The sequence below is a fragment of the Crinia signifera genome, chromosome 4, assembly GCF_055691185.1.
Source record: "Crinia signifera chromosome 4, ASM5569118v1, whole genome shotgun sequence".
Classification (NCBI taxonomy): Eukaryota; Metazoa; Chordata; class Amphibia; order Anura; family Myobatrachidae; genus Crinia; species Crinia signifera.
Window position 1 is genome coordinate 54887641 of NC_139220.1, and position 22590 is coordinate 54910230.

A 22590-nucleotide genomic window follows, 5' to 3' on the forward strand; every position below is an offset into this window, starting at 1 on the left:
AAGAAACCGTTCTGGAGGACTCTGTTGTGACCATACCCTCCAACACTGTTATACACTGACAGAACACTATCATATACTGTCCTCTAATAGCCAATCAGATCTCATTGCAGACCCAGAAATGAGCCACTATGACAGAAGCCTCATTTTGTGGCAGGAGCATGTCTTCCCCTTGTGACTTTTCTCCTCTACAGTAATATAAAATACGGTGGGGAGAGCTGACCCCAGGTGATCTGAATGTATTCCAGGCCCCATGGAGCATTGGTATAGCACTGATAAGCATAATCTCATAATTATTCTAACAGCCTTCATTGCAAAAGGGATTTATGTTGATTTGAAATATTTTAGCAGCTTTTATGCTTCGCATGCAAAAAAACCCTATTTATTCAGCATCCATTCTGTTTCAGCTGTGAAACTATAGTTTGCTATCGTTACAAATAAGACAAAACATGTCGGATTAACTCTCACATGAGTGCACACAGGGCCCGATTCAGACCAGCTCGCTAAGCTGCACATATACAAAGCCTAGTGAGCAGGGTAACACCGTCCTGGTGAAGGAACACCACCCCTCCGCACTGCTCTGCGAGCAGATGTGCACGCTTACAAATTTGCTCGCACGCGCCCGCACAGAGGAAAAATCATTTGATTGATTGATCGTTACTCATCATCAGTCAGTGAGAACTTACTTTTCAGACGGTCTTAAGCGAATTGGGGGCGGGCGCTGACATCATGTGATGTCATCCGCCCGCGCTGAGCAGGCAGCTACACGCCTGCATTCGTTGGGGTCCAACCACGATTTTTGTGGGCACGCCCAAGAAACACCAGGTGCCCACACCAAACACCCGCTGTCTGTCAATCGGGCAGCAACCGCCCCGGCGAATGGAAATTTTGCCAAAGAAAAGCTCTGACAGGGCAATGACAAACAGGGAAATGTATTCCTCATAGATGTGCACTTCACACATCAGGGACCGCAATCTTATTTTCTATCTATTTCTCCACAATGTGGATGGGAAGAAAAACTAAAAATTGGCAAAAGATCATCCAGTCACAATTGTGGCAGTTCACATTCTAATGGCTATAACATTGCCCATATTAACTGCTGCACAGGGCCAGACTGGCCATCTGGCACTTCCAGCAAATGCCAGAGGGGCCGATAGTCAGGTGGGTCAATTTCTTGGAGGCTCTGCCCCCCGATTGGCGCACAGAGAGAGCCTCCAGACTCGCGGGCGGTTCTGGTGGCTCTCTATGTGTGCCGCTGAGGTCCAGGACAGAGGGGGGCATCACATGCCACTATTCCCCTCTCTCCTGCAACCCGGGAGAGGCAGCGCACACATGCGCAATACATATGTTCATTTACATGTGCAGAAATGCCAGGGCTGATTCGGCGGCCCAGTCCGTCGCTGCTGCTGCATATGGGAAAAGGTACAAACTCTCAACAGGTCTCTCGGTGTAAGGAGGGGTACCAGCGGCTGCCAAAGAAAATGTCTGTTTTTACTTAAAAAATAAAGCAAGCATTCAGACCTTCAAACTTTCATGAAGGCAGTAATTATTTGCAGATCTATAGTATAGTAGGGTCGGCACTATCATTAGGCTACTTTAAGTATCTGTCTAGGACAGTGGTTCCCAACCTGGGGTACTAGTACCCCTGGGGGTACTCTGAAAATAATATTGGTAATGGCGGAAGATGAAAAAAAGTATTTTGATGGCAGAAGAAGACCCATCACTATGGAGAAGAACCATGTTGTGTCACTTATGGTTCTGTCTTCAGCGTCATCAGCGTCTCATTGTGCTTTTTCCTGACTAGCAATCCACTGGGAGCTACCCGTGCTGCATTTAGACATCAGCGGTCATCTGCCCTGCACTGACACGGGTGGAGGAAGCAGCAGCATTAATCCTACAGGTGTAAGTGGGAACCCTGGAGACAATACACAAGCAGCGGCCAGACACGGAAGGGCACGATTCCTGTCCGCTACTCCTTAATATAAGGACATGCATAAGGATACGCATACTTCTCACTTCCACTCCACTCATAAGTACTGTCTATATTTAAATTGAGAGGAGGGTGTACTTATCAATGAAAAGCCTAATCAAGGGGTACGGGAGAGAAAAAAGGTTGGGAACCACTGGCCTAGGGCATTAGCCCTAGTATAGAACGGTATGTGTATAGTAGAATAAGGTGGCACTCCCCGGATTTCAGAAATACATCTGTGGACAAGCTCCACTGGCTTCATATGTGCAAGAAAAAAATGGTATTTATTGTGTCATATCAACGTTTCAGGATGACTGACTGACTGTTTGTGAATGGCCCCACAATGTCTCTCCACTTGCCACTGTCCACCGTCAAACAGTAGAATTATTTAACCGAGTGGTAGAATTCTTTACCTGCCTACCAATAAGCTCCAGAGGCGCCAGCCAGGGGGTCAGTGCCCCGAACCAGCCTGCCCTACTGGAAGGCCCCTATAATTGTGGGGCTCTAGGTGTGGTGTATATAGTTCCTATTTCTGTGTAAGTATCCCGTGGAAGGATATAACAGATCTTATTTTCCTATGTGTAAGTTGGCGTATGAATACCTGTAATGTATGTAGTTCCTGCCCTGCAGTTTATGAGTAAAGAAGCATGCTGAACTTCCTGTGTCCTCCTTCATGAAGGTTTGTTATAATATAAGTTACAGACTTAACACTGGCGACGAGGATAAAACCTATTCTTCAGTATTGCTCCAGTGATCAGTGGAATGCCAAAGGACTGACTCTACACAATTGTGGGGTGAAAAAGGGCAGCACATGCAGACAGCCATCACTGAATACAGGAGCACGTGAGTTCTATCATTCTTTCTATACAGAAGAGAGGAAAGAGGACATTAAGGCAAAATGTCAGGATATATTGGCACAATAGCTGCTTTTGATAGTGCTATAGAGGACTGGGCTACATATATTGAGAGAGTGGAATTGTACTGTGATGCTAACTGTGTTCAGGCTAGCAAGAAAGTAGCAGTCTTACTAAGTGTGATGGGGGCCAAAACATACAGTTTACTGAGGAGTTTAGTAACACCTGATAAGCCAGCCACCAAGTCATTCACTGACATCGTGGACATTTTACAAAAGCATCTAAATCCTAAACCATTAGTGATTGCTGAAAGATTCAGGTTTCACAGAAGAAATCAAAGTGAAAGTGAAAGTGTCTGAGTACATTGCTGCATTAAGAAAGTTATCTGAACACTGTGAGTTTGGAGCAGGGTTATCAGATGCCTTAAGAGACCGATTGGTTTGTGGGATGATAAGTACAAATACACCAAAGAAATTGCTGGCTGAGCCTAAACTGACCTTAGAGAGTGCACTATCCATAGCTATTTCAATGGTGACTGCAACCAGAGATGCATCAGAATTGCAACAGAAGGCTCCAGAATGTTCTACCACTCCAATTCATTGGAATCAGAGACAGCCCTGTGCCTGCTGTGGGAAGTCCTCACATTGGCCCTTATTCTGATCTGTGCGGCCGGAGCCGCATACTTTGCTCCGGCCGCACAAACCAAACCCCGCCTACAAGACGGATCGCCACGGCCGTCCGTACGCGGACGGCTGGCGATCCGCATGAAAATGGTGGGGCGTACGCCTCCACCATGGTGGGAGCTGCCCCCTGCATTCGATGGTCGACGACCATCGAAGGCAGGGCCGCACGCTCCCCCCGCTCACGCAAGCTTGGACCACACGGACAATCGTCCGTGTGAAAGCTTGTATTTGGGCGGAGAGCTGACATCCGGCGATGTCAGCTTTCCGCCCCCATCACTGGCGTCATAGCCTCATTACCATGCATACGCCCCGCGTTTGCATGGGAACGCCCATGAAACGCTGGGCGTATACATAGGTAAATGAGGCTATCAAGCCCCTCACGCCCCTATACGCCCCCTTTGCGGCGTATAATTTTTGTGTGCGGCGAATTCGCCTGCACATGCGCAGAGTGACCTCTGCGCATGTGCAGAGTGAAAACATCGGCGGTACGGCCGCACGCGGGCCGTACCGCACAGATTAGAATAAGGGCCATAAAGCCAGTCAGTGCTGGTTTAAAGACAAAGTATGTCGAAAATGTAAGAAAAGAGGCCATATTGAAAGGACATGTCAGTCTGGGAAAACACCCAACCGCTCACAAGCATATAAAGCCTCTGGGAGAAAATATACAACACCCCAGGTGCATAAGGTAACCGACAATGAATCCGACTCTACTGATAGTACTGGGACAGAAAAAGGCTTAGGCAGCCTAGATGTGCACTCTATAACGTCAAAAGAGTGCCAAGTGATGTGGGTCACCTTAAAAGTAGCAGGTATTGACTTAAAAATGGAATTAGACACAGGCGCTGCTCTGTCAGTGATAAAAGCAAAGGATTACAAACGCTTATTTGCTACAATTCCTTTAAAGAAAACATCAGTGAATCTCAGCACATACACGGGCAAACTGGTGACTCCACTGGGAAAAATAAAGGTTTCTGTGAAATACAAAGGCAATAATCATGAACTGTATTTATACATACTTCCACAGGGTGTGCCGGCACTATTGGGTTGTGATTGGATAAGGAAAATTCAACTTGACTGGCATTCCATTCACACGTTACAGTCTACCACCTCCAATGTATCTAGCAGTGATGCAGCTACTAAAGGGCTCTCAAAACTGTTGGATGCTGTACAATCCATTTTCCAAGAAGGAATAGGCACATTAAAGGGCATCAAGGTGAATATAGAGGTGGATCCACAGGCAGTTCCAAAGTTTCATAAAGTTTGTACAGTACATATGCTATTCGACCAAGGGTTGAGAAGGAATTACAGAGATTATAAGACACTGGTATACTCTCCCCCGTGGAATGGAGTGAATGGGCTAAGCCTATAGTTCCAGTAGTAAAGAAGGATAAAATGGGAAGTATCCGAATTTGTGGCGATTTCAAGATGACAATAAATCCAGTGCTACGAACCGTACAGTATCCTTTGCCCAAAATAGAGGACGTCTTTGCAGCTCTTTCAGGGGGTGACCGCTTTTCCAAAATTGATCTAGCTCAAGCGTACTTACAGATGGAAATTGAGGAAGCGTCCAAGAAATATCTTACCATCAACACACACAAAGGCTTATTACAATATAACCGTCTTGTGTGGACTATCTTCAGCCCCAGCACTATGGCAGAGATCAATGGATATAGTCCTACAAGGAATACCAGGTACACAATGTTACCTGGATGACATAATTGTAACAGGCAAAGATGACGTGAACCATCTAAATAATTTGGAGAAAGTATTAAATCGACTACAGGAGTATGGACTCAGAGTAAATAAAAACAAATGTGCATTTTTCCAAGAAAGCATTTCCTACTGTGTACATATAATCGATAGAGAGGGTCTACACAAGTCGGCTGACAAAATTGAAGCAGTACTTCAAGCACCCCGGCCCTAGTCTGTGTCGCAGCTAAGATCTTACTTGGGTCTAGTCAATTATTATCACAAGTTCTTACCAGACATCTCCACAGTCCTACACCCACTAAATGCCTTATTACAGAAAAGTGCTCGTTGGAATTGGACAAAAGACTGTGAGGAAGCTTTTGCAGAAACAAAAAGATTGATTACATCGGATAAAGTCCTTACTCATTCTGATAAAACACTGCCGATCAGACTGGCATGTGATGCCTCACCATATGGCATTGGAGCAGTGTTGTCACATCAACTAAGAGATGGAAGTGAGAAACCAATTGCATTCGCCTCACGGTTCTTGACTGCAGCAGAGAAGAATTATGCACAAATTGATCGAGAGGCCTTAAGTCTAGTATGGGGAGTGAAGAAATTTCATCAATATTTGTACGGACAAAGGTTCATATTAGTAACTGATCATCAACCATTGGTGTCAATTTTTAACCCCCAAAAGGGAGTTCCAGTCATGACTGCTGCTCGTCTTCAACGTTGGTCATTATTCCTGGGTGCACACTCATATGACATTGAGTTTAAAGGAACAAAACTACATGGCAACGCTGATGGTCTATCACGTTCTCCCTTGCCCCAAGGCAATGACGCCAGTGACCAAGATGACCTGGACATTTATCACAATATGTTAATAGAACAGCTACCTATAACCAATGACATGATCAATCGGGAAACAAGGAAAGACCCAGTCTTATCTAAAGTAATGGAATTAACTCTCAAAGGTTGGCCTAAACATGGCAATGCTCAATATTACGGGTTTTCAGCCAGGAGGGATCAACTTTCTGTCTGTCAAGGAACTCTGTTGTGTGGTTCCAGAGTGGTAATACCACCCAAACTGTGAAAAAGAGTGTTGGAAAATTTACATGAGGGGCACCTGGGCACAGTAAAAATAAAGGGGCTTGCTAGAAGCTATGTGTGGTGGCCAGGAATCGATGGGCAAATCGAAACATTGACAAAAGGATGTGAAGGGTGTCAAGGAGTTCAAAATTCACCATCCACAGCCCCGCTGCACCCCTGGGAATGGCCATCATCTCCATGGCAGCGGGTACATATCGACTTTGCTGGTCCATTCATGAATTGTATGTTTCTTATTGCAGTGGACACTCATTCAAAATGGCCAGAGGTAATAAATATGAAATCCACTACATCTGAGAAAACAATTGCTGTTCTGTGAACCATCTTTGCCAGAAATGGTCTACCAGAGCAAATATGCAGTGACAATGGACCACAATTCGTGTCGAATGAATTCAAAAAGTTCATGTGAGATAATGGCATTAGACATTTCACATCAGCTCCACACCATCCAGCCACTAATGGTTTGGCTGAAAGATTTGTACAAACAAAAAGGCTATCAAGTCCACACACCAGGAACATCTGCCTTTACAACATAAGATTGACAACTTCCTTTTCATATATCGTAGAACTGAGCACTCTACTACTGGTCAACCACCTGATGTGCTGTTTATGCAGTGAAACTTGCGGTCTCAATGGGACTTGATAAAACCAGATGTGAGAAGAAAGGTACAAAACAAACAGTTTCAAACTGTTTATCAGAAACCTACACGATCCTTCGACATTGGCCAAGAGGTGCTTGTCCGTGACTACAGAGGAGACAAATGGCAACCGGGCATAATTTCTTCAAAATCTGGCCCACTGATGTATGTGATTGAAGTTGGAGGGGCATTGTGGCGTTGACACATTGAACAAACAAACAATGAGGCCAGGCAGATGACTTGTGAGTAAAAATCTGGACACAGCCAAGCTAGTGATGTAGGGGTTTATGTTTACCACCATGGGCCTGGTACAGAGACTGTTCCTGACACTGAGGAAAATGTATACCCCTCTGGGTTGACTACAGAGACTGTTCCTATGCCTAGAATGGAGTCACCTGAACAAGAGGTTCCCCTAGTTACAACAACTGACCCTGAACCTTCTGGTGTGACTTCAGTGGAACAGCCTGTCTCTAGGGAATTTAAACATTGTTACCCAGACAGAGTTCGTAAGGCACCCCGAAGGCTTGATTTGTAGCCTTCTGGGGTAACATATACCTTGTGTAGTGCTACATTTACAATTTGTCTGCATTTATCTAAGTTGGGAGGAGTGTGGTGTATATAGTTCCTATTGCTGTGTAAGTATCCCGTGGAAGGATATAACAGATCTTATTTTCTTGTGTGTAAGTTGGCGTATGAATACCTGTAATGTATGTAGTTCCTGCCCTGCAGTTTATGAGTAAAGAAGCATGCTGAACTTCCTGTGTCCTCCTTCATGAAGGTTTGATATAATATAAGTTACAGACTTAACACTAGGCAGCTCCCCAGTTTGCCTATACATTAAGATGGCTCTGCTCTGTAGTAATCAGGATAAAAGTACATATGTATGTATACTGTATGTGCCCAGTTCCATCTTCCAAGCGGTTTGCATTAAATATGACTTGTTTGTCACAGATAAGGGAAGCTTGGAGTGTATGCCCACTGCAACTAGTAGCAGCAGGCTACACATAATCACAGTCATGGTCCATAAGCATGCAGCAGGAACGTATGTGCTAGATGAAGCTGGGCACATCTGTATGTGAGAAGAATAAACGCAGGCAGATACCAATGGTTATAACAAGGGTTCACTTACCTGTTCTGAACCATGCTCATAGTCATCCAGTCTGATGGATAAACATTCTTTCCAATTAGATCTTTAAACATGATAAATGTCTCCATAAGAAAGTCCTAAAACAGATGAAATTTATGGAAAATAAACATACAAGGGGCATACTTAAAATACAGCTATGCCACACAAGCAGTGGGCTGCAGCTCCTGGGCTCATGCATACCACACAACTTTTGTAGGATGGCAAGTGGGACCTGCTGCCACACAAAAAGTGGTGGGGTCATGAACAGAGGGGGAGGAGTTACAGATGGAGGGGTGCAGGTCTGAGCGCAACCCCAGTTTTTGTCATTTTGGTGATGTACCCAACGCTTCCTGATGTTGCACAAGCGTACCCGCACACATCTGTAAGTCTGGGGGGGCATGCATTTGGCGGGGTGGCACTAACCTGCTTGCTTTGCTCTGAACACACGCAGCCCACGTCTGAATCAGACCCTTAGGGCCTAATTGAGCCATTATCGAACCACTGCGCCTGCATACCATTCGTAAGTGGAAACAAATGGACTTGCAAACGTTAGCGATCCATTGCCAATTTTGCATGGGGTGTTTTTTCTTCCAGACTGGGCTATATATAGATGTATAGATAGATGCTGCAAATCTATAAATGATGCATTGTGTTCCGGTTCCAGCCATTAGGGGCATCATCTCCAACAAATATTGTACATAAAAGTATTTATTGAGTTCCTCCTACATGTCTGGTATCTGCAATGGATGCTTTCACTGTGCTTAGGGCTCCCAATGTATTTTTCTGTGCAGTGTGGTCCCATTGCTAAGAGGAAGGAGGGCTGAAGCACATGGGCACCTCCTGGCGGGAATATGCCCTAGGGCACAAGGTATAAGGAGTGCCTGCTGCATGCTTCGTGCAGATTACCTCTTGAACCAAGAACCCATGTGTACCACATACCCTGCACCCACATAATTATATCAGTGCGTTACTGTATGTTACACTACTTACCACCAAATCTGAGCTCGACTGAAATATTTCAATGTAGTGAGTGTAGTGCTGGTCATCCATCTGGTCGAGAATTGCCGTCATACAGGCCACAAAATGGCTCTAAAAGAATTACAATAAATGAGGAGTACATTTTAGTATAATACTAATATATGTATTTAATTAGTATCAGTGGGGCTCCAAAGGTAGGGCTGTAGCACAGTCCAAAATTCAAATAGGGAAGCAACACCAACTGTCAGTGAGTCAGTTTAGAATGGCAGTTGGTGACAGTTGCTGTGCCTCCCCAACTTTAAATTTGAATGGAACTGCAGCCCCTAATCTGGAGCCTCCCTGATTACTATAATGCATTATAGATCAATAATAAAACTAAGATAAGGATAGTCTATATAATGTGTTTTCAGATAAGCAACAAACCATCACAACAGTTCTGAATCAGAAAACAAATATGTTGGCTGTTTGTTTAAGGTAGTGACGTATAATATCTAGGTCCTGTTTAATTACCATTCACACTTTATATTTCACAGTGGTCGAACACATTAACCAAGCAAGGACATAACACTTTATGCTACATTACCATGTATACCAAACTATTGACCCAAACTAAAAATATATATTTTCTGATACAAAGTAAAAAAAAAAAAAAAAGAGAGCTATGAAGTGACATATAACAGACTGGGGGTTATTTAAAAATATATATTATATACATATTTTTATAGTGCAAATACACGCCCGGCAACAGGGGGGTGAAGAGGGACAGCTGTCCCAGGCCCTGATGATTTGAAGGGCCCCAAAGCCATCCCCCTGCTCAACCATCCGATCCCCTCCAGACACACATGTAGTGGGGCTACATGGCAGTCACACAGTTGCTGGTGCTGCTGCTGCCTGAGCAAGAAAAGAGGCTGCTGCAGTTCTAGGCAGGGTCGTCCAGACAGTGACTGCACTCTGCTGGTTTCCAAGGTAAGAGTCGGTGGTAAGTGTGCATATACTGTAAGTAGGGTGGGTTAAGGGGCATGAGGGAGTGTGTAAGTATGAGAGCAAGGGCCAGGTGGTGAGGAAGCGCATCAGTGTGATAGAGCGCAGGCTGCAGGGTGAGTACATCAGTGTGATAGAGCATGGGCCACAGGGTGATGTGATAGGACTCAGGCCGTAGGACGAGGAAGCACATCAATGTGATAAAATGCAGGTCGCAGGGTGAGGGAGCGCATCAGTTTGCTAAAGAGCAGGCCACGGGGTGAGGAAGTACATCAGCGTGATAGAGCATAAGCCGCGGGGCGAGGGGGTGCATCAATATGCAAAGGCGCAGATTGCAGGGTGAGGGAGCATTTCCATTGATAAAGTGCAGGCCTACTCCACACCACTCCAGCAATGGACATGCACTTCCAGTTTATGTTCCAACAAAGGGGGGGGGGGTAATAGTGTTAGAGGGGGAGGGAGCCCCAGAGATTTTAATGTATGGGTCCCCAAAATATCTGTTGCCGGCCCTGTGCACATAGACCCTAGCACAATGCAGTGTCCTTGATCCCTAAGCTAAACAGAGCACAGTGGGAAATACATCAAGCCTTCTGGAGAACTGGCCAAATGGAGAGGTTGTCAATAGCAAATAATGGGATGTAGTCAATATCCTGCCGATATTACACTATGATTTTCGTATTTACTATGTTCACAATGAATAAATAAAATACCATACACCTTGGAAGACTCTCACATCCAGTAACTGGAAGTAGAATAGATATCATACAAAGATAATATAAATTCATATAGCTATTTGGTAACTAACCGCTTTAGGAAGTAATGAGTATGTTTTATTCAATATTACTGTATATTTTTTTAATACCGTACTAATTATCCAAATACTAATTATACTGAATGGCAGTTGCAATGTCACACGTATCTTTTTTTATTCATGGGGAAAAAAAATGTATATTTCATTTTCTACTGTAAAATACAGAAATACCGTTATACACCACCCTGTGCTTAGATTGGGATTATTCTATAATCACTAGATTAGAGGAGGCAGTTTAAAATATTAATATTTAAAGGCACAAATTGTTCCCATAGATTTAATTTTGGCAGCTAGTAAAGATGAAGTAAGCACCACAGGGTATTGTGATTAATGAAAGAAGTAATTCGGAAGAATCTCAAGAACATATCAGCATTTCTGTTCTCTAAAGAATTTTATTGTCAAAGCAATAACATGAATCATTCCAACAAAGACAAAAAATGTTAGTGAATTTTGAAGGGAAGAAAAGAATTATGAGATTACATTAAGGATTAAAGATAAATTGAACATGTAAACTAGAAGTCTGTATACACGGGAACCAAACTATTTTCTTAAAAACGTCCGTACAGACTTTTAGATAACAATAAAATAAGCACAGGTACATAAATGAGTAGTATGAAATATATTTTATATTGTACTCAAAATGTTAGTACATTATAAAGATGATTACTTTTTTTTATATTATTTTGTTCCACAACATAGAATTATTTAAGCTGTGTAATGCTGGGGATTTCCATCTACTAATGAAAAACCAGCTATAACTTTGTCTTAAGGTCCATACACACTGGGCGACTATACAGTATGTACATGCAGCCGCGCTACTACCTTAAGCAACTGGTGTGGACATTATGTATAGGCAGCACTACTGCTGTCGGCAACTGGTGTGGGCATATGTACAGGCAGCACTACTGCTGTCGGCAACTGGTGTGGGCATATGTACAGGCAGCACTAATAGTGTCAGCAACTGGTGTGGGCATATGTATAGCATACTTGCCTACATTTAAACTCTCCGGGAGAAGCCCAGAGAAGAGACTGGCCGCATCACTTGGGGCGGGGGTCTGATTAAGACGTCATCAAGCCCCGCCCCCAGCATTGGAAATTCCCACGATTTTTGGAACCTCAAGGAGGGTTGGGGTTAAACTGCGCTATTTGCATATTTAGCCCCGCCTCTCCTCGCAAAAAAAACCATGGATCGCGGTAATTGAACGAGGCGACCGGCAGCTGCACGGGAGATGTGGGGGGGGGGGGGGGGGTGTGAGGCAGAATTCAGGAGGATTGCCCACCTTTCCGGGGGGCTGGGAGGGGGACCCGATTTCCGGGGCCCTCGAGGCCAATCCGGGAGGGTAGTAGTAGTAGTAGTACGTTTATTTATAAGGCGCCGCAAAGTGTCCGCAGCGCCGTACATAGCAAACAAAAAAAACAAATTACAAGGTAACGTACAGGGTGTGTTGAAAAATACAGTATAAATAGGGGTATAGCTGGTAGAACTAAAATCAGCATCAGTTCAGAAGTAGGTGTCAAGATTGTCGAGGAGACTGAAGATGAAGTAGAGGAAGGGAAGAACAGGAAAGGAGCACAGGTGAGGTAATGAGGTTGGGTGAGTTGCCTACCCTGGGCATATGTACAGGGTAGGCAACCCTGATGTATAGGCAGCACTACTGCTGTCAGCAACTGGTGTGGGCATATGTACAGGCAGCACTAATAGTGTCAGCAAATGGTGTGGGCATATGTATAGGCAGCACTACTACTGTCAGCAACTGGTGTTGGCATATGTATAGGCAGTGCTACTACTGTTGGCAATTGGAGTGGACGTTATGTATAGGTATCACAACTACTGTTGGCAACTGTTGTCGGCGTTACGTATAAGGTAACGCCGACAACAGTATGTATACAGTAAGTTGTGATATTACTACTGTCGGCAACTGGTTGGGCATTATGTATAAGTTATGCTACTACTGTCGGCAACTGGTGTGGGCATTATGTATACAGTAAGTTGTGATATTACTACTGTTGGCAACTGGTGTGGGCATTATGTATAAGTTGTGATATTACTACTGTCAGCAACTGGTGTGGGCGTTATGTACAGTATAAGTTGCGCTGCTACTGTCGGTAACTGTGGGTGTGATTTATTTATATATATATATATATATATGCAGCGCTACTACTGTCGGTAACTGTGGGCGTTATGTAGGCATATGCAGGAGTACTTATTGTGTAAGGGGCATTACGGTGTGTGGCATACTGTGTAATGGGCATTATTGTGTGCTGCATATTGTGTAAGGGGCATCATGATGTGTGGCATAATACATAATGGGCATTACTGTGAGTGGTATAATGTGTTATGGGCATTACTATGTTAATAGTACTTTTATATGGCCACGTCCCTTCCTCATGAAGCCACGCTCCTACATTTTGCTGCGCGCCTTCAGCACGTACTCTCCCTATTTTGACTGTGGTGGTGGGGCAGTCACCTGGCACAGGGTACCAAAATAGCTAGTTACACCACTGATTCTGTTGTGCTACTGTGTGGTGTAATTTGGAATGGGAGTACTATTGTGTGGCCATGCCCCTTCCTTGTGAGACCACACGTCTTTCTTTCGGTGCGTCCTGTCCCTTTGTAAAGTTTGGGAGGGCGCAGATTTATAGTTTGCAGGAGGGCGCCGAACACCCTAGCACTGGCCCTGAAGACAAGGCAGTCTCCATCTCTGAATATAAAAATGTAGTCTGTCAGGGGATTTCTGGGTACTCCACCCTCCTATGTATATAGCTTGATAGGCCTACCAGAAGCAAGCAAAGAAAGGATTGTAGCTAGCCACTGGAGAGTGTGGTGCACAGTACTCATCATATTAGTAAGCAGTCTCGGATCCCCACACACCATTAGCATCTGTGTATTCAGGACCATTTCTAGACAATATTGTGGAAGCCGAGCATTGGCTGATGTCCATGGGTTCCAGACTTCATGCAGGCATTGCCTACAAAGAATTCTCCACACAATATTAACAATAAACATTTTATTTAGGATTTTAATTTGACCGATTGAGGCACTGAGGTACTGAAAACGGTATAAGGTCATTAGGTCAACACAATGACCATTACCCCTGAAAACAGGGGTACTTGAATAAATATGGCTGCAATTCCTAAACATTTCGTACAATATATGTATTCAACTCCTTTAGTTAAAGCTGCAAGTTTGCAGTTCAATTTGCTGAATGTCAAATAAGTTGAGGTGGCATACAGAGCCATCACAATAAGAAAAATTGTGTCAGTGTCCAAATATATATGGACCTAACTATCAGAGGTGTCACTAGCCTTTATCACACCTGTGTAGGATGTCATAACTTGTGTAGGGGAAAACGAAGTTTAGCATCAATGGGAAGGTGTTACCCGACTGGAAGGTGGTGTGGCTGACCTCCATTTTGTCAATTAGGAGGTCCAGGAGATGCGGGCTGTCCGTTCCCCCAGCAGCACCAGCTCCTACAAAGTGACAGGAGCCAGGTCCAGCATTTAATGTTACACTACAGAATGTGGCTCCTGTTACTCAGCTGGAGCTGTCAAATTGGTGTCACCTCTCAGGTGTGGCCCGCACCCCTGGGACTCCCTTCTGACTCCACTGCTAACCATAGAATCCTTACAGAGCTAAATGCAACTTATGCCATAGCCGGCTCTGCAAGCTACACATAATACACTTTTTCCAATTGCGATTTACACACAAATTCCATCCAACTCTACATGGGTCCCTAAATGTAAAGAAAAAGAGCTGCACAGACAAGCACCCCAGGTAACTGTTAATGAACTGTGTCACTGTGGTCTGACCAGCTGCAAAATGCAACGATTCACATAACAATGTGTTTTGCTGTAAATTGCTGCATTAAAGCCTTCTGATTCTTGGTACCACAATCCATGCAGTTGCCCCTGGAACCTCCCCTTTTTACGGACAGTTCCACAATGTCGGCAACTGTGGTTTACTAATTTGAAACAATATACCCTCACTCAAAAAATAATGCTCACACAGCCATTTGATTTCCCAAAGTCTTTTAACTAGTTCCAGGAACAGGAAAGGACCGCTGAAATCAAGATAAAATAAACATCTGACGATTTGCCCAGAGATGTTATAAATTATGTATCAACTTGTAACATCAATTTGTTTTCTGGTACAATAATCTATAAGCATCACTTTGGCAATCCAGTCAGAATCCTTGCCCAGGGTACACAATAAAAGTGAAGCAAATTCATTTCTCTAATCCATTTTTTTCAGGGCTTATTAAATATGGAGTAAACAACTTGTCTGAATTGTATCAAGATGCTTGTTAATACAGCAAGCTTCATCAGTTTTTCAACCATTCGTCCAATTAGTAATACAATATAGAACAGAATAAATATATATTAAAAATAATACATCCGGATCAGACCGGGTTTATGCCTGGTAAAACAACCTCGCTAAATCTTCGTAAGCTACAAAGCCATCTGCAGACCCCTAAGGATAAAAAAAACGATCAGCTGTTCTTTCCCTGGATGCAACAAAAGCTTTCAACGTAGTCGAATGGCCATATCTCTGGATAGTTCTCCAGAATATGGGCTTCGGCCCTAGATATATCAAATGGATACAGCTATTATATACGGAGCCCTCTGCTCGGGTCTCAGTTAATGGATGGATATCCTCTGCGTTTGTGCTGTCCAGGGGAACGAGGCAGGGGTGTCCATTATCCCCTGCTTTATTTGCCCTGGCAATAGAGCCATTAGCTTGTTTGTTAAGAAATCAGTTAAATACCCAGGGTTTTAAAGTAGGGACAAATACAGATATAATTTCCTTGTAATCTATCTAGCTGACTATCGGGTCGACCTACCAAGGGTTCTAGATATGATAGATCAATTTGGCGAATACTCTGGTATAAGGATAAATTGGAACAAGTCACATATTCTCTCTGTAAATCATACTGGTATTCCCCCTCCTCTCAATCCTATTCCATTAAGGTGGGTACCAAAATTTAAGTACCTGGGCATCTGGATCTCTAAAGATCCAAAAGAATTTATCCCCCTAAATATACTACCGTTAGTGGTCTATCTGGAGAAAAAATGTAAAACATGGAGTAGATTACCGTTGACAACGATGGGGCGTGTTAACCTCATAAAGATGATTGTACTCCCGAAGATCCTATATATAGTACAACAGTCACCAATCTATCTCCCTCGTGCTCTCTTTAGGAAGATCAATAGTGTTATCATATCATTTATCTGGAACTATTCGAGATCTAAGATTCGCTTTGATATGATGGTGAAGGATAGAGATCAAGGAGGGATGGGTTTGCCTGATTTTAGAACTTACTACATAGCGGCCCAGTTATCCCAGATGAGAAATTGGTTGGAAGAGGATAGAGGTAGCAACCTCGCAAAAGAGCTGGTAAATATGTCTACCCCTGGAGTGAGGCCAATCTGTAGGCTACTACAGGGACATACCCTCATGAAAGACCCCCCCCCCCCCCCTGGTAGTCCAGGCTATTAAGGTGTGGAAAGAAGCAAACAAAACAATTGGCTGTGTAAGCATGGATCCACAATACCCCATCGAGGATATGTGGATGTTTGGGGATCTAAAAGAGCTACAACTTAATGAGGTATGGGGTCCTTTTCAAGTCAATTGTATTAGCCAGTTATATCGAGATGCCTGCTTCAAGTCATTCACACAACTGCAGACGGAATTTGGATTACCAAAACCCTATTTTTTCCGGTACCTTCAGCTGAGGAGTGAACTGGATCAAAAATTTGCTAATTCCCCTCCAAATTTTAAAGAATCCCCCATTAAAAAGATCATTAAATCAGGCAATAGGAAGAAGGTATCCAGAATATACAAAACAATAATAAAAGAAACTCCAAGTAACTACTTGACTGAATTAAGGGTCAAGTGGGAAGAGAATCTGGGCCCATTACCAGAGGAGGACTGGCAGTCAGCTCTAGGAATGATCACCATGGCCACAAAGGCCCTAAGAGTACAAAAAATCCAACTGTTTATTTTGCATAGGGCTTATTTGTCATCATCCAGACTGATTAAATACGGAGCAGTGACCTCAATAAATTGTATTAGGTGCAAAAAACTCCCGGGTACATTCTTTCATTTGCTATGGGAGTGCCAACCAGTGTCTGAATTCTGGGAACAAGTGATATGTATAATGATAAACACTGGGGTCAAGAGAGAGCTAATGTCGCTGAAGGGCTGCTTATTGAATATCTTTGAAAATAGCAGAAGAGGCTGGGGCCTAAAAATGTATGTACTATGTATGTGCTCCTTAGCTAAGGTAATAATCTCTAGATACTGGATGGCAAAAACCGGGCCAGTAATAGAAGAATGGATAGCGTTGGTCAACCATACAGCTGAACAAGAGAAGTATTTAGCCGTTAACAGAAACACACTGAGTAAACACGACACAATATGGTGTCGATGGAAAGCCTCACGCTACTAGAGTACGAGGAGCACAGTTAAATAAATAATAAATACATAAACGAAATATGTACACAGACACAGTATTTTTTTAGGTTATTAATTTAACAAAACCAAGAAAAACACACACACACACAAAAAAAAAAGGGTGTAGTTTTTGGTTTTTCACTAACTTCACTATATAATATTGTATGATGAATGTATATATGTATATGTAATTACGTTATAATGTATTGGGAAAAAAATGGATCTAGACACATCACAACAGGAAGAGAAAGTTGATTTTAAATATATTTTTTGGACACTAAAATCCCTAGACAGTGTACTTCTGGTAAACTCTGGATAATATACTCGGAGGACTGACCCTATATCAGACTGTGTTAAATGTCCAACAACGACACCTAGCAACGAGAAGATAATAGCACCAAGACATAGCAACTAAGTAAAAAATTTTAATCTAATATATACTACGAGTCACCATTGTATGTATTACCCACCCATGCCCGTAGCGATGTGAACTCTGCCGGACTTGACTGACCTGTATGTTTTAAATGTTGTAAACGTATTGTAACTATGTTATCTGTATTTTTGATGTCTTCCTATGTCAGCTTACATGCTTCTGTTTGCTGTACGTGTAAGATTTTAAAAATATAAATAAAAAGTAATTGAGTAAAAAAAAAAAAAAAATACAATATAGAACAGGAATATCATCTTAAAGTTTGTTTACTTGATTAGATACAGTAATTGCTTTCTTGTTTAATACTATGTGCAGGGGTGGGGAACCTTTTTTGTGCCAAGGGCCATTTGTATGGGGAAAAAAATCCTTCGGGGGCCATATGTAAAAATTTCTCTTACAAATTGTCCTGCTGCAGCCGTCCCACGCCCCGGCAGCAGCTGCTGAATAGGACTGAAAGTCTCCGGCTGCTGTTGATTAAGAGGAATCTCGCGAGAACTACCAACCTCTTGCGAGAATTCCCCTGTACTTGACTCCCGGCAAAGCTGCCAGGCAAGTTGGAGGGCCACTCAGACCGGCTACAGGGCCGCATACGGCCCCCGGGCCTGAGGTTCCCCACCCCTGCTATAGTACATATGACATAACAATACAGAATAACCTTTGTACATTATATAGAAGGCATTTAATATGGCAAGATCCTTCTACTTGCCAACATTACATAATCTAACCCAGATAGTAGATTGTAGCTTGGTCACAAATGCCTAACCAACTGCAACAGATCTGCAAGGGAGCCAAGATGTCCTACAAATTCCCACAGTCCGCATTTTGGTCATTTTTGTTGTTTTACATCTTCAGTGTTAACCAAAAAGTAGATGAGGGATGAGGGTATTTTGGCAGATTAATAATACAAAAAAAAAGTACTATTACCTAAATGTGATTTTGTAAATACAGTATATATATGTGGGAAAAGCGTATAATTAACTGCACTAATAGAATAATGGGCATTAGAATCTTAGACCTGCAGTGATTTACTACAGTGTAATTAACCATTTGGTATGAATTTTAATACTTTTATTATTCATATATACAGTATTTCAGCTGGGGGCTGGGGAGATGGTGTCTTGTGGCCAGTAAAATCCAAACTATCCCACACCGTCTGTGATGCATGGTGCACCAAAGTCCCCTCCAGCAGTGCTCCAGCTACAGCCTATGCTGTACCACAATGCTGTCAGAGGGATCTGACACGCATCCCTCCCAGCATGATCTGCGGTCATCGCATTCCCAAGGACGCTCAGTCAGCGCAAAGGGTAGATCTATTCCACAAAATGTGGTCTGGTCACATGTATGCAAGTACATATGCAATTAGCATCGTTGTGATCGGCAGCGGGTTGTACTGCCAGTGCTTGGTGCATCCTGCCCAGAGTGTACACACAATGATTCGGTTGCTACTGGGACAGACCAAATCAGAAAGGTGGTGGAAAGAGAATGGGCATTCCTGGACAGTGACTGGGTGGTTGTTAGTAGTGCACACAAAAATATGCTATTCAGTGGTTTGTTATGGGATGTCACTGGTAGGTCATTGTAAGTGTATGAGTGCACAGGTGCACTTCCACCAATATAGGAGACCATAGTCAGATGGAGAACCTGCATCTGTCATAAGGTTGGTTCATGGTTCAATGGTGCAACCAATGGTGATGCAAACCATGATGTTGTCTAAACATGCACCAATCAGCATTACAGCATGCACTGGGCACATAAAGTAGGCGTTGCAGTCCTTGCACATTCAACCACAGAGATGTACACAATGGAAGGAGTTTGTAGGCCATGTGCATTAACTCGTAGATGGCTATGGCCAATAGATGCTGCAGTGTTCCCTTTTTTATGTGAGTCGGGCCCATAATTGTGTATGCAATGCACATCTCTTTTAGTTTCTAACTATCTTATTATATAGTCTATGTACAAAGGATTGGAAAGGTTGTCAGGGCACATCTGGCTAATTTCATATTTCATTATTTCCATGTAAGTTTTGAAAGATAATTTTAATTAGTTAGAGGTAAGATGTTGGAGATAGGATGTGCATTTGGTGCGCTCTAAGCAGATGTCACAACTGGCGTGACTATTATTTTAATATGCATTAAAATGTAGCCATGTTTTTCAAAAACACTTTCATGGTTTAAGTATATCAAATAAAACTGTACTCAAGACTTAAGAATATAATAGCTTTGTTTTATTAGATTGTATCTATTGTAACAACACATCAAAGTAATAAAACAGTTCTACTTTCTATAGATTAGAACTGAGAAACATTATGGTTATACAGGTTTGCTGTTTCCTACATAGGTCTGATTGGCTAGTTTGTACATATTTGACCAAAGTGTAACCTGTGTGAACTACTGTGTTACAAATATATAATATCCTATCACAGCTGTTTTGAGCAGACCGAATTGTATGGGGGTCACTACCATAGCCAATTAGGGAGTAGTGAGTCAACAGGCTCTTCATTTTCAATGTGACTGTAGATTAAATAGCTCTCTCTAATGTGTCCATGTATGTCTGTTATCAATTGACCAAAGAAAGATCCAATCAGTGACTGGGACAAATTAACTGCCCATACAATAAAATATTCTTAAATCTCATTGGACCAGATGCACTGAGCTGCAAAAAGTGATAAAGTGGAGTGATAAACAACCAGCCAATCAACTCCTGTACTTTTTTTAAACTTATCCTGTAACATGGCAGTTAGCAGCTGATTGGCTGGTTGTCACTCTTATTGCATCCCTTGACTAGTAGTCACTTGTCTAATGAAGTAAGTAAGTTTAATTTATATAGTACACTTTCTCCAACAGGATGGACTTTTCGCAGTACCTAGAATCTCCCATCATTCATCTGGTGTCGAATTTTTAGCCATGCGGCTCCGACTCTATGGAACTCACTTCCCCCGCACATTTTGAGATGCCCCCACTCTAGAATCCTTCAAAAACTCAAGGCTTTCCTGTTTACTCAATCATTTACATAATTCCCTTTTTACTGTATGAAAATCTTTTATGTACTTCATCGTTCCTGTACTGTATTACATTCATTCTATCTAAGTGCATTGAATCCTATTAGAGTAAATGCACTACTGTATATAGAAAAATAATAATAATTATTTTCTAGAAGATGTTCATTGAAACTATACATATTCCTTGCACCTTACCATCTAGTAGACATGATTCCCTTAGCAGAGACATACTGTAAGTCAAATGGCAGTAGGACCAAGCATATATTTGTTACAGGGTTAAATACTGTAGGCACAGATTCAGATTTATATTTTTGTTGTCTCGCCAGATTGCTGTTATTGTTCTTACACTGTACTTGTCAGCACAGAACACCATGACCTTAATCTCCACTGTTTCATCTGTATAAAAATATATGTATCCTACAGGACCAGCAATGACAGATGACGATGCATTTGCTAATGTTGGCAGAAAAGCTACAGACATACATTGTCATGAAATGCTTGTCAGAGTGGTACCTGTGCCTACCAAGTACATCCATGCTATAATTGTGTATGTAGCATGCTCACACTGACCTTGCTACAGATAGAGCCGGACTTATTGTTGCTGGCGAATTGCCAGCAGCATGTTGCTGGCGATCCGCCAGCAACACGGCGCTCCATCTGACTGAGACGAGCGTGCGTCCCCCACGCACACGCGTCTCAGTATCCGGGCGGCGGGACGGCGAGGCGGACGCAATACTGTCCGCTTCCCGCTCGAGGGGGCTGGGGGAGACTCGAGGACACTGCGGGGGGGGGGGGTGCGGTCGCCCGGTGCGTCCCCTTCCGGCATACAGATGGCGCGGGGCAGGGGATGGCGGCTGGCGTCGCCATCGCCATCCCCTGCAAAGATGAATCCCGCTACATCTGTATCAGCGCCATTACCCTTTGCTATAGAGGCTGGTGTGTGCCACCTAGCAAGCTTAATTCCTGCGGTCTTGTGAATAGCGGTCAACATGCAAGAGGGATAATTCTATACATGGGTGGATGGGCCATAGACCTTCCAGGGAAGAATCCCAGAACAAGGCACCTGTTACGCTACCTGTCAGACACTTATTTTTTCCCTGCCCAGAGTAGTGGTTCCACATTCTCCCACACAAGCAACTTTTTCTGGTTCACAGAAGAGTACCTGATGCTGCAAATACTCATAAAAGGTGGGTGCCCATCTATATCCATTGAGCCATCTGTTAACGGGACAGGATGGGGTGCTATACGGGGGTGTATCAATTTCTGGGGTGTTTCTGGGCTCCACTGGGGGATGGGTGGGGATATTTGTGATATTTGGGGGATTATGGAAGTTAATTGTTTGGATTGATGGAGGTTTTAGGGTCTGTGGTCAGTCTCAGTGGAGGTAGGTGGGGTATGATTTTAAATGCGGAGGTTTGTGGTTTGTCTGGGGGCCACTAGACTGCCAAGCATATTGAAGGCCCACACTGGCTGAAGATGGCTGTCATACTGTTATGCTGACTACCTTCATCCAGCATCCCTCTTGATCTCTGCTGTGTTGATCTCTACCTGTTGATCTCTACTCTTGTGTATATCCTATAGTATTTGTATCTGTCACACTCTGCCTCCCTTTGCCTCTCCCTGTCACCCACTGCTGTGTTGCATATTGTGAACTTTGGTTGGGGTGGTGGAGGGGGGCCCAAGTTATGTTTTACCACCTGGGCTCCCCACCCACTTGTTCCACCAATGGTACTAGTGCCTCAGCATCAAAGGACAAGACTGTAGCTAGCCACCCAACTGAACTGACACTTGGGGGCACAGAATTACAAAACTCTGATCATGTGCAGAATCTTGGCGTAGTGCTGGATGGTGGCTTGACACTTACTGTAAACA

At 43.3% G+C, this 22590-nt stretch overlaps 1 protein-coding gene across 4 annotated transcripts in view; it reads right to left on the bottom strand.

Moving 5' to 3' along the window:
* The window catches only part of DOCK2 (dedicator of cytokinesis 2), a 707149-nt gene that overhangs the window by 201753 nt on the left and 482806 nt on the right, over positions 1-22590 (bottom strand). For all 4 annotated transcript variants that reach the window (XM_083181781.1, XM_083181779.1, XM_083181780.1 and 1 more), the window contains exons 28-29: positions 9057-9155; positions 8070-8164 (exon numbers count right to left, since the gene is read on the bottom strand). In XM_083181781.1, coding sequence (XP_083037907.1) covers positions 8070-8164; positions 9057-9155 — 194 coding nt within the window. The remainder of the gene's footprint in view (positions 1-8069; positions 8165-9056; positions 9156-22590) is intronic.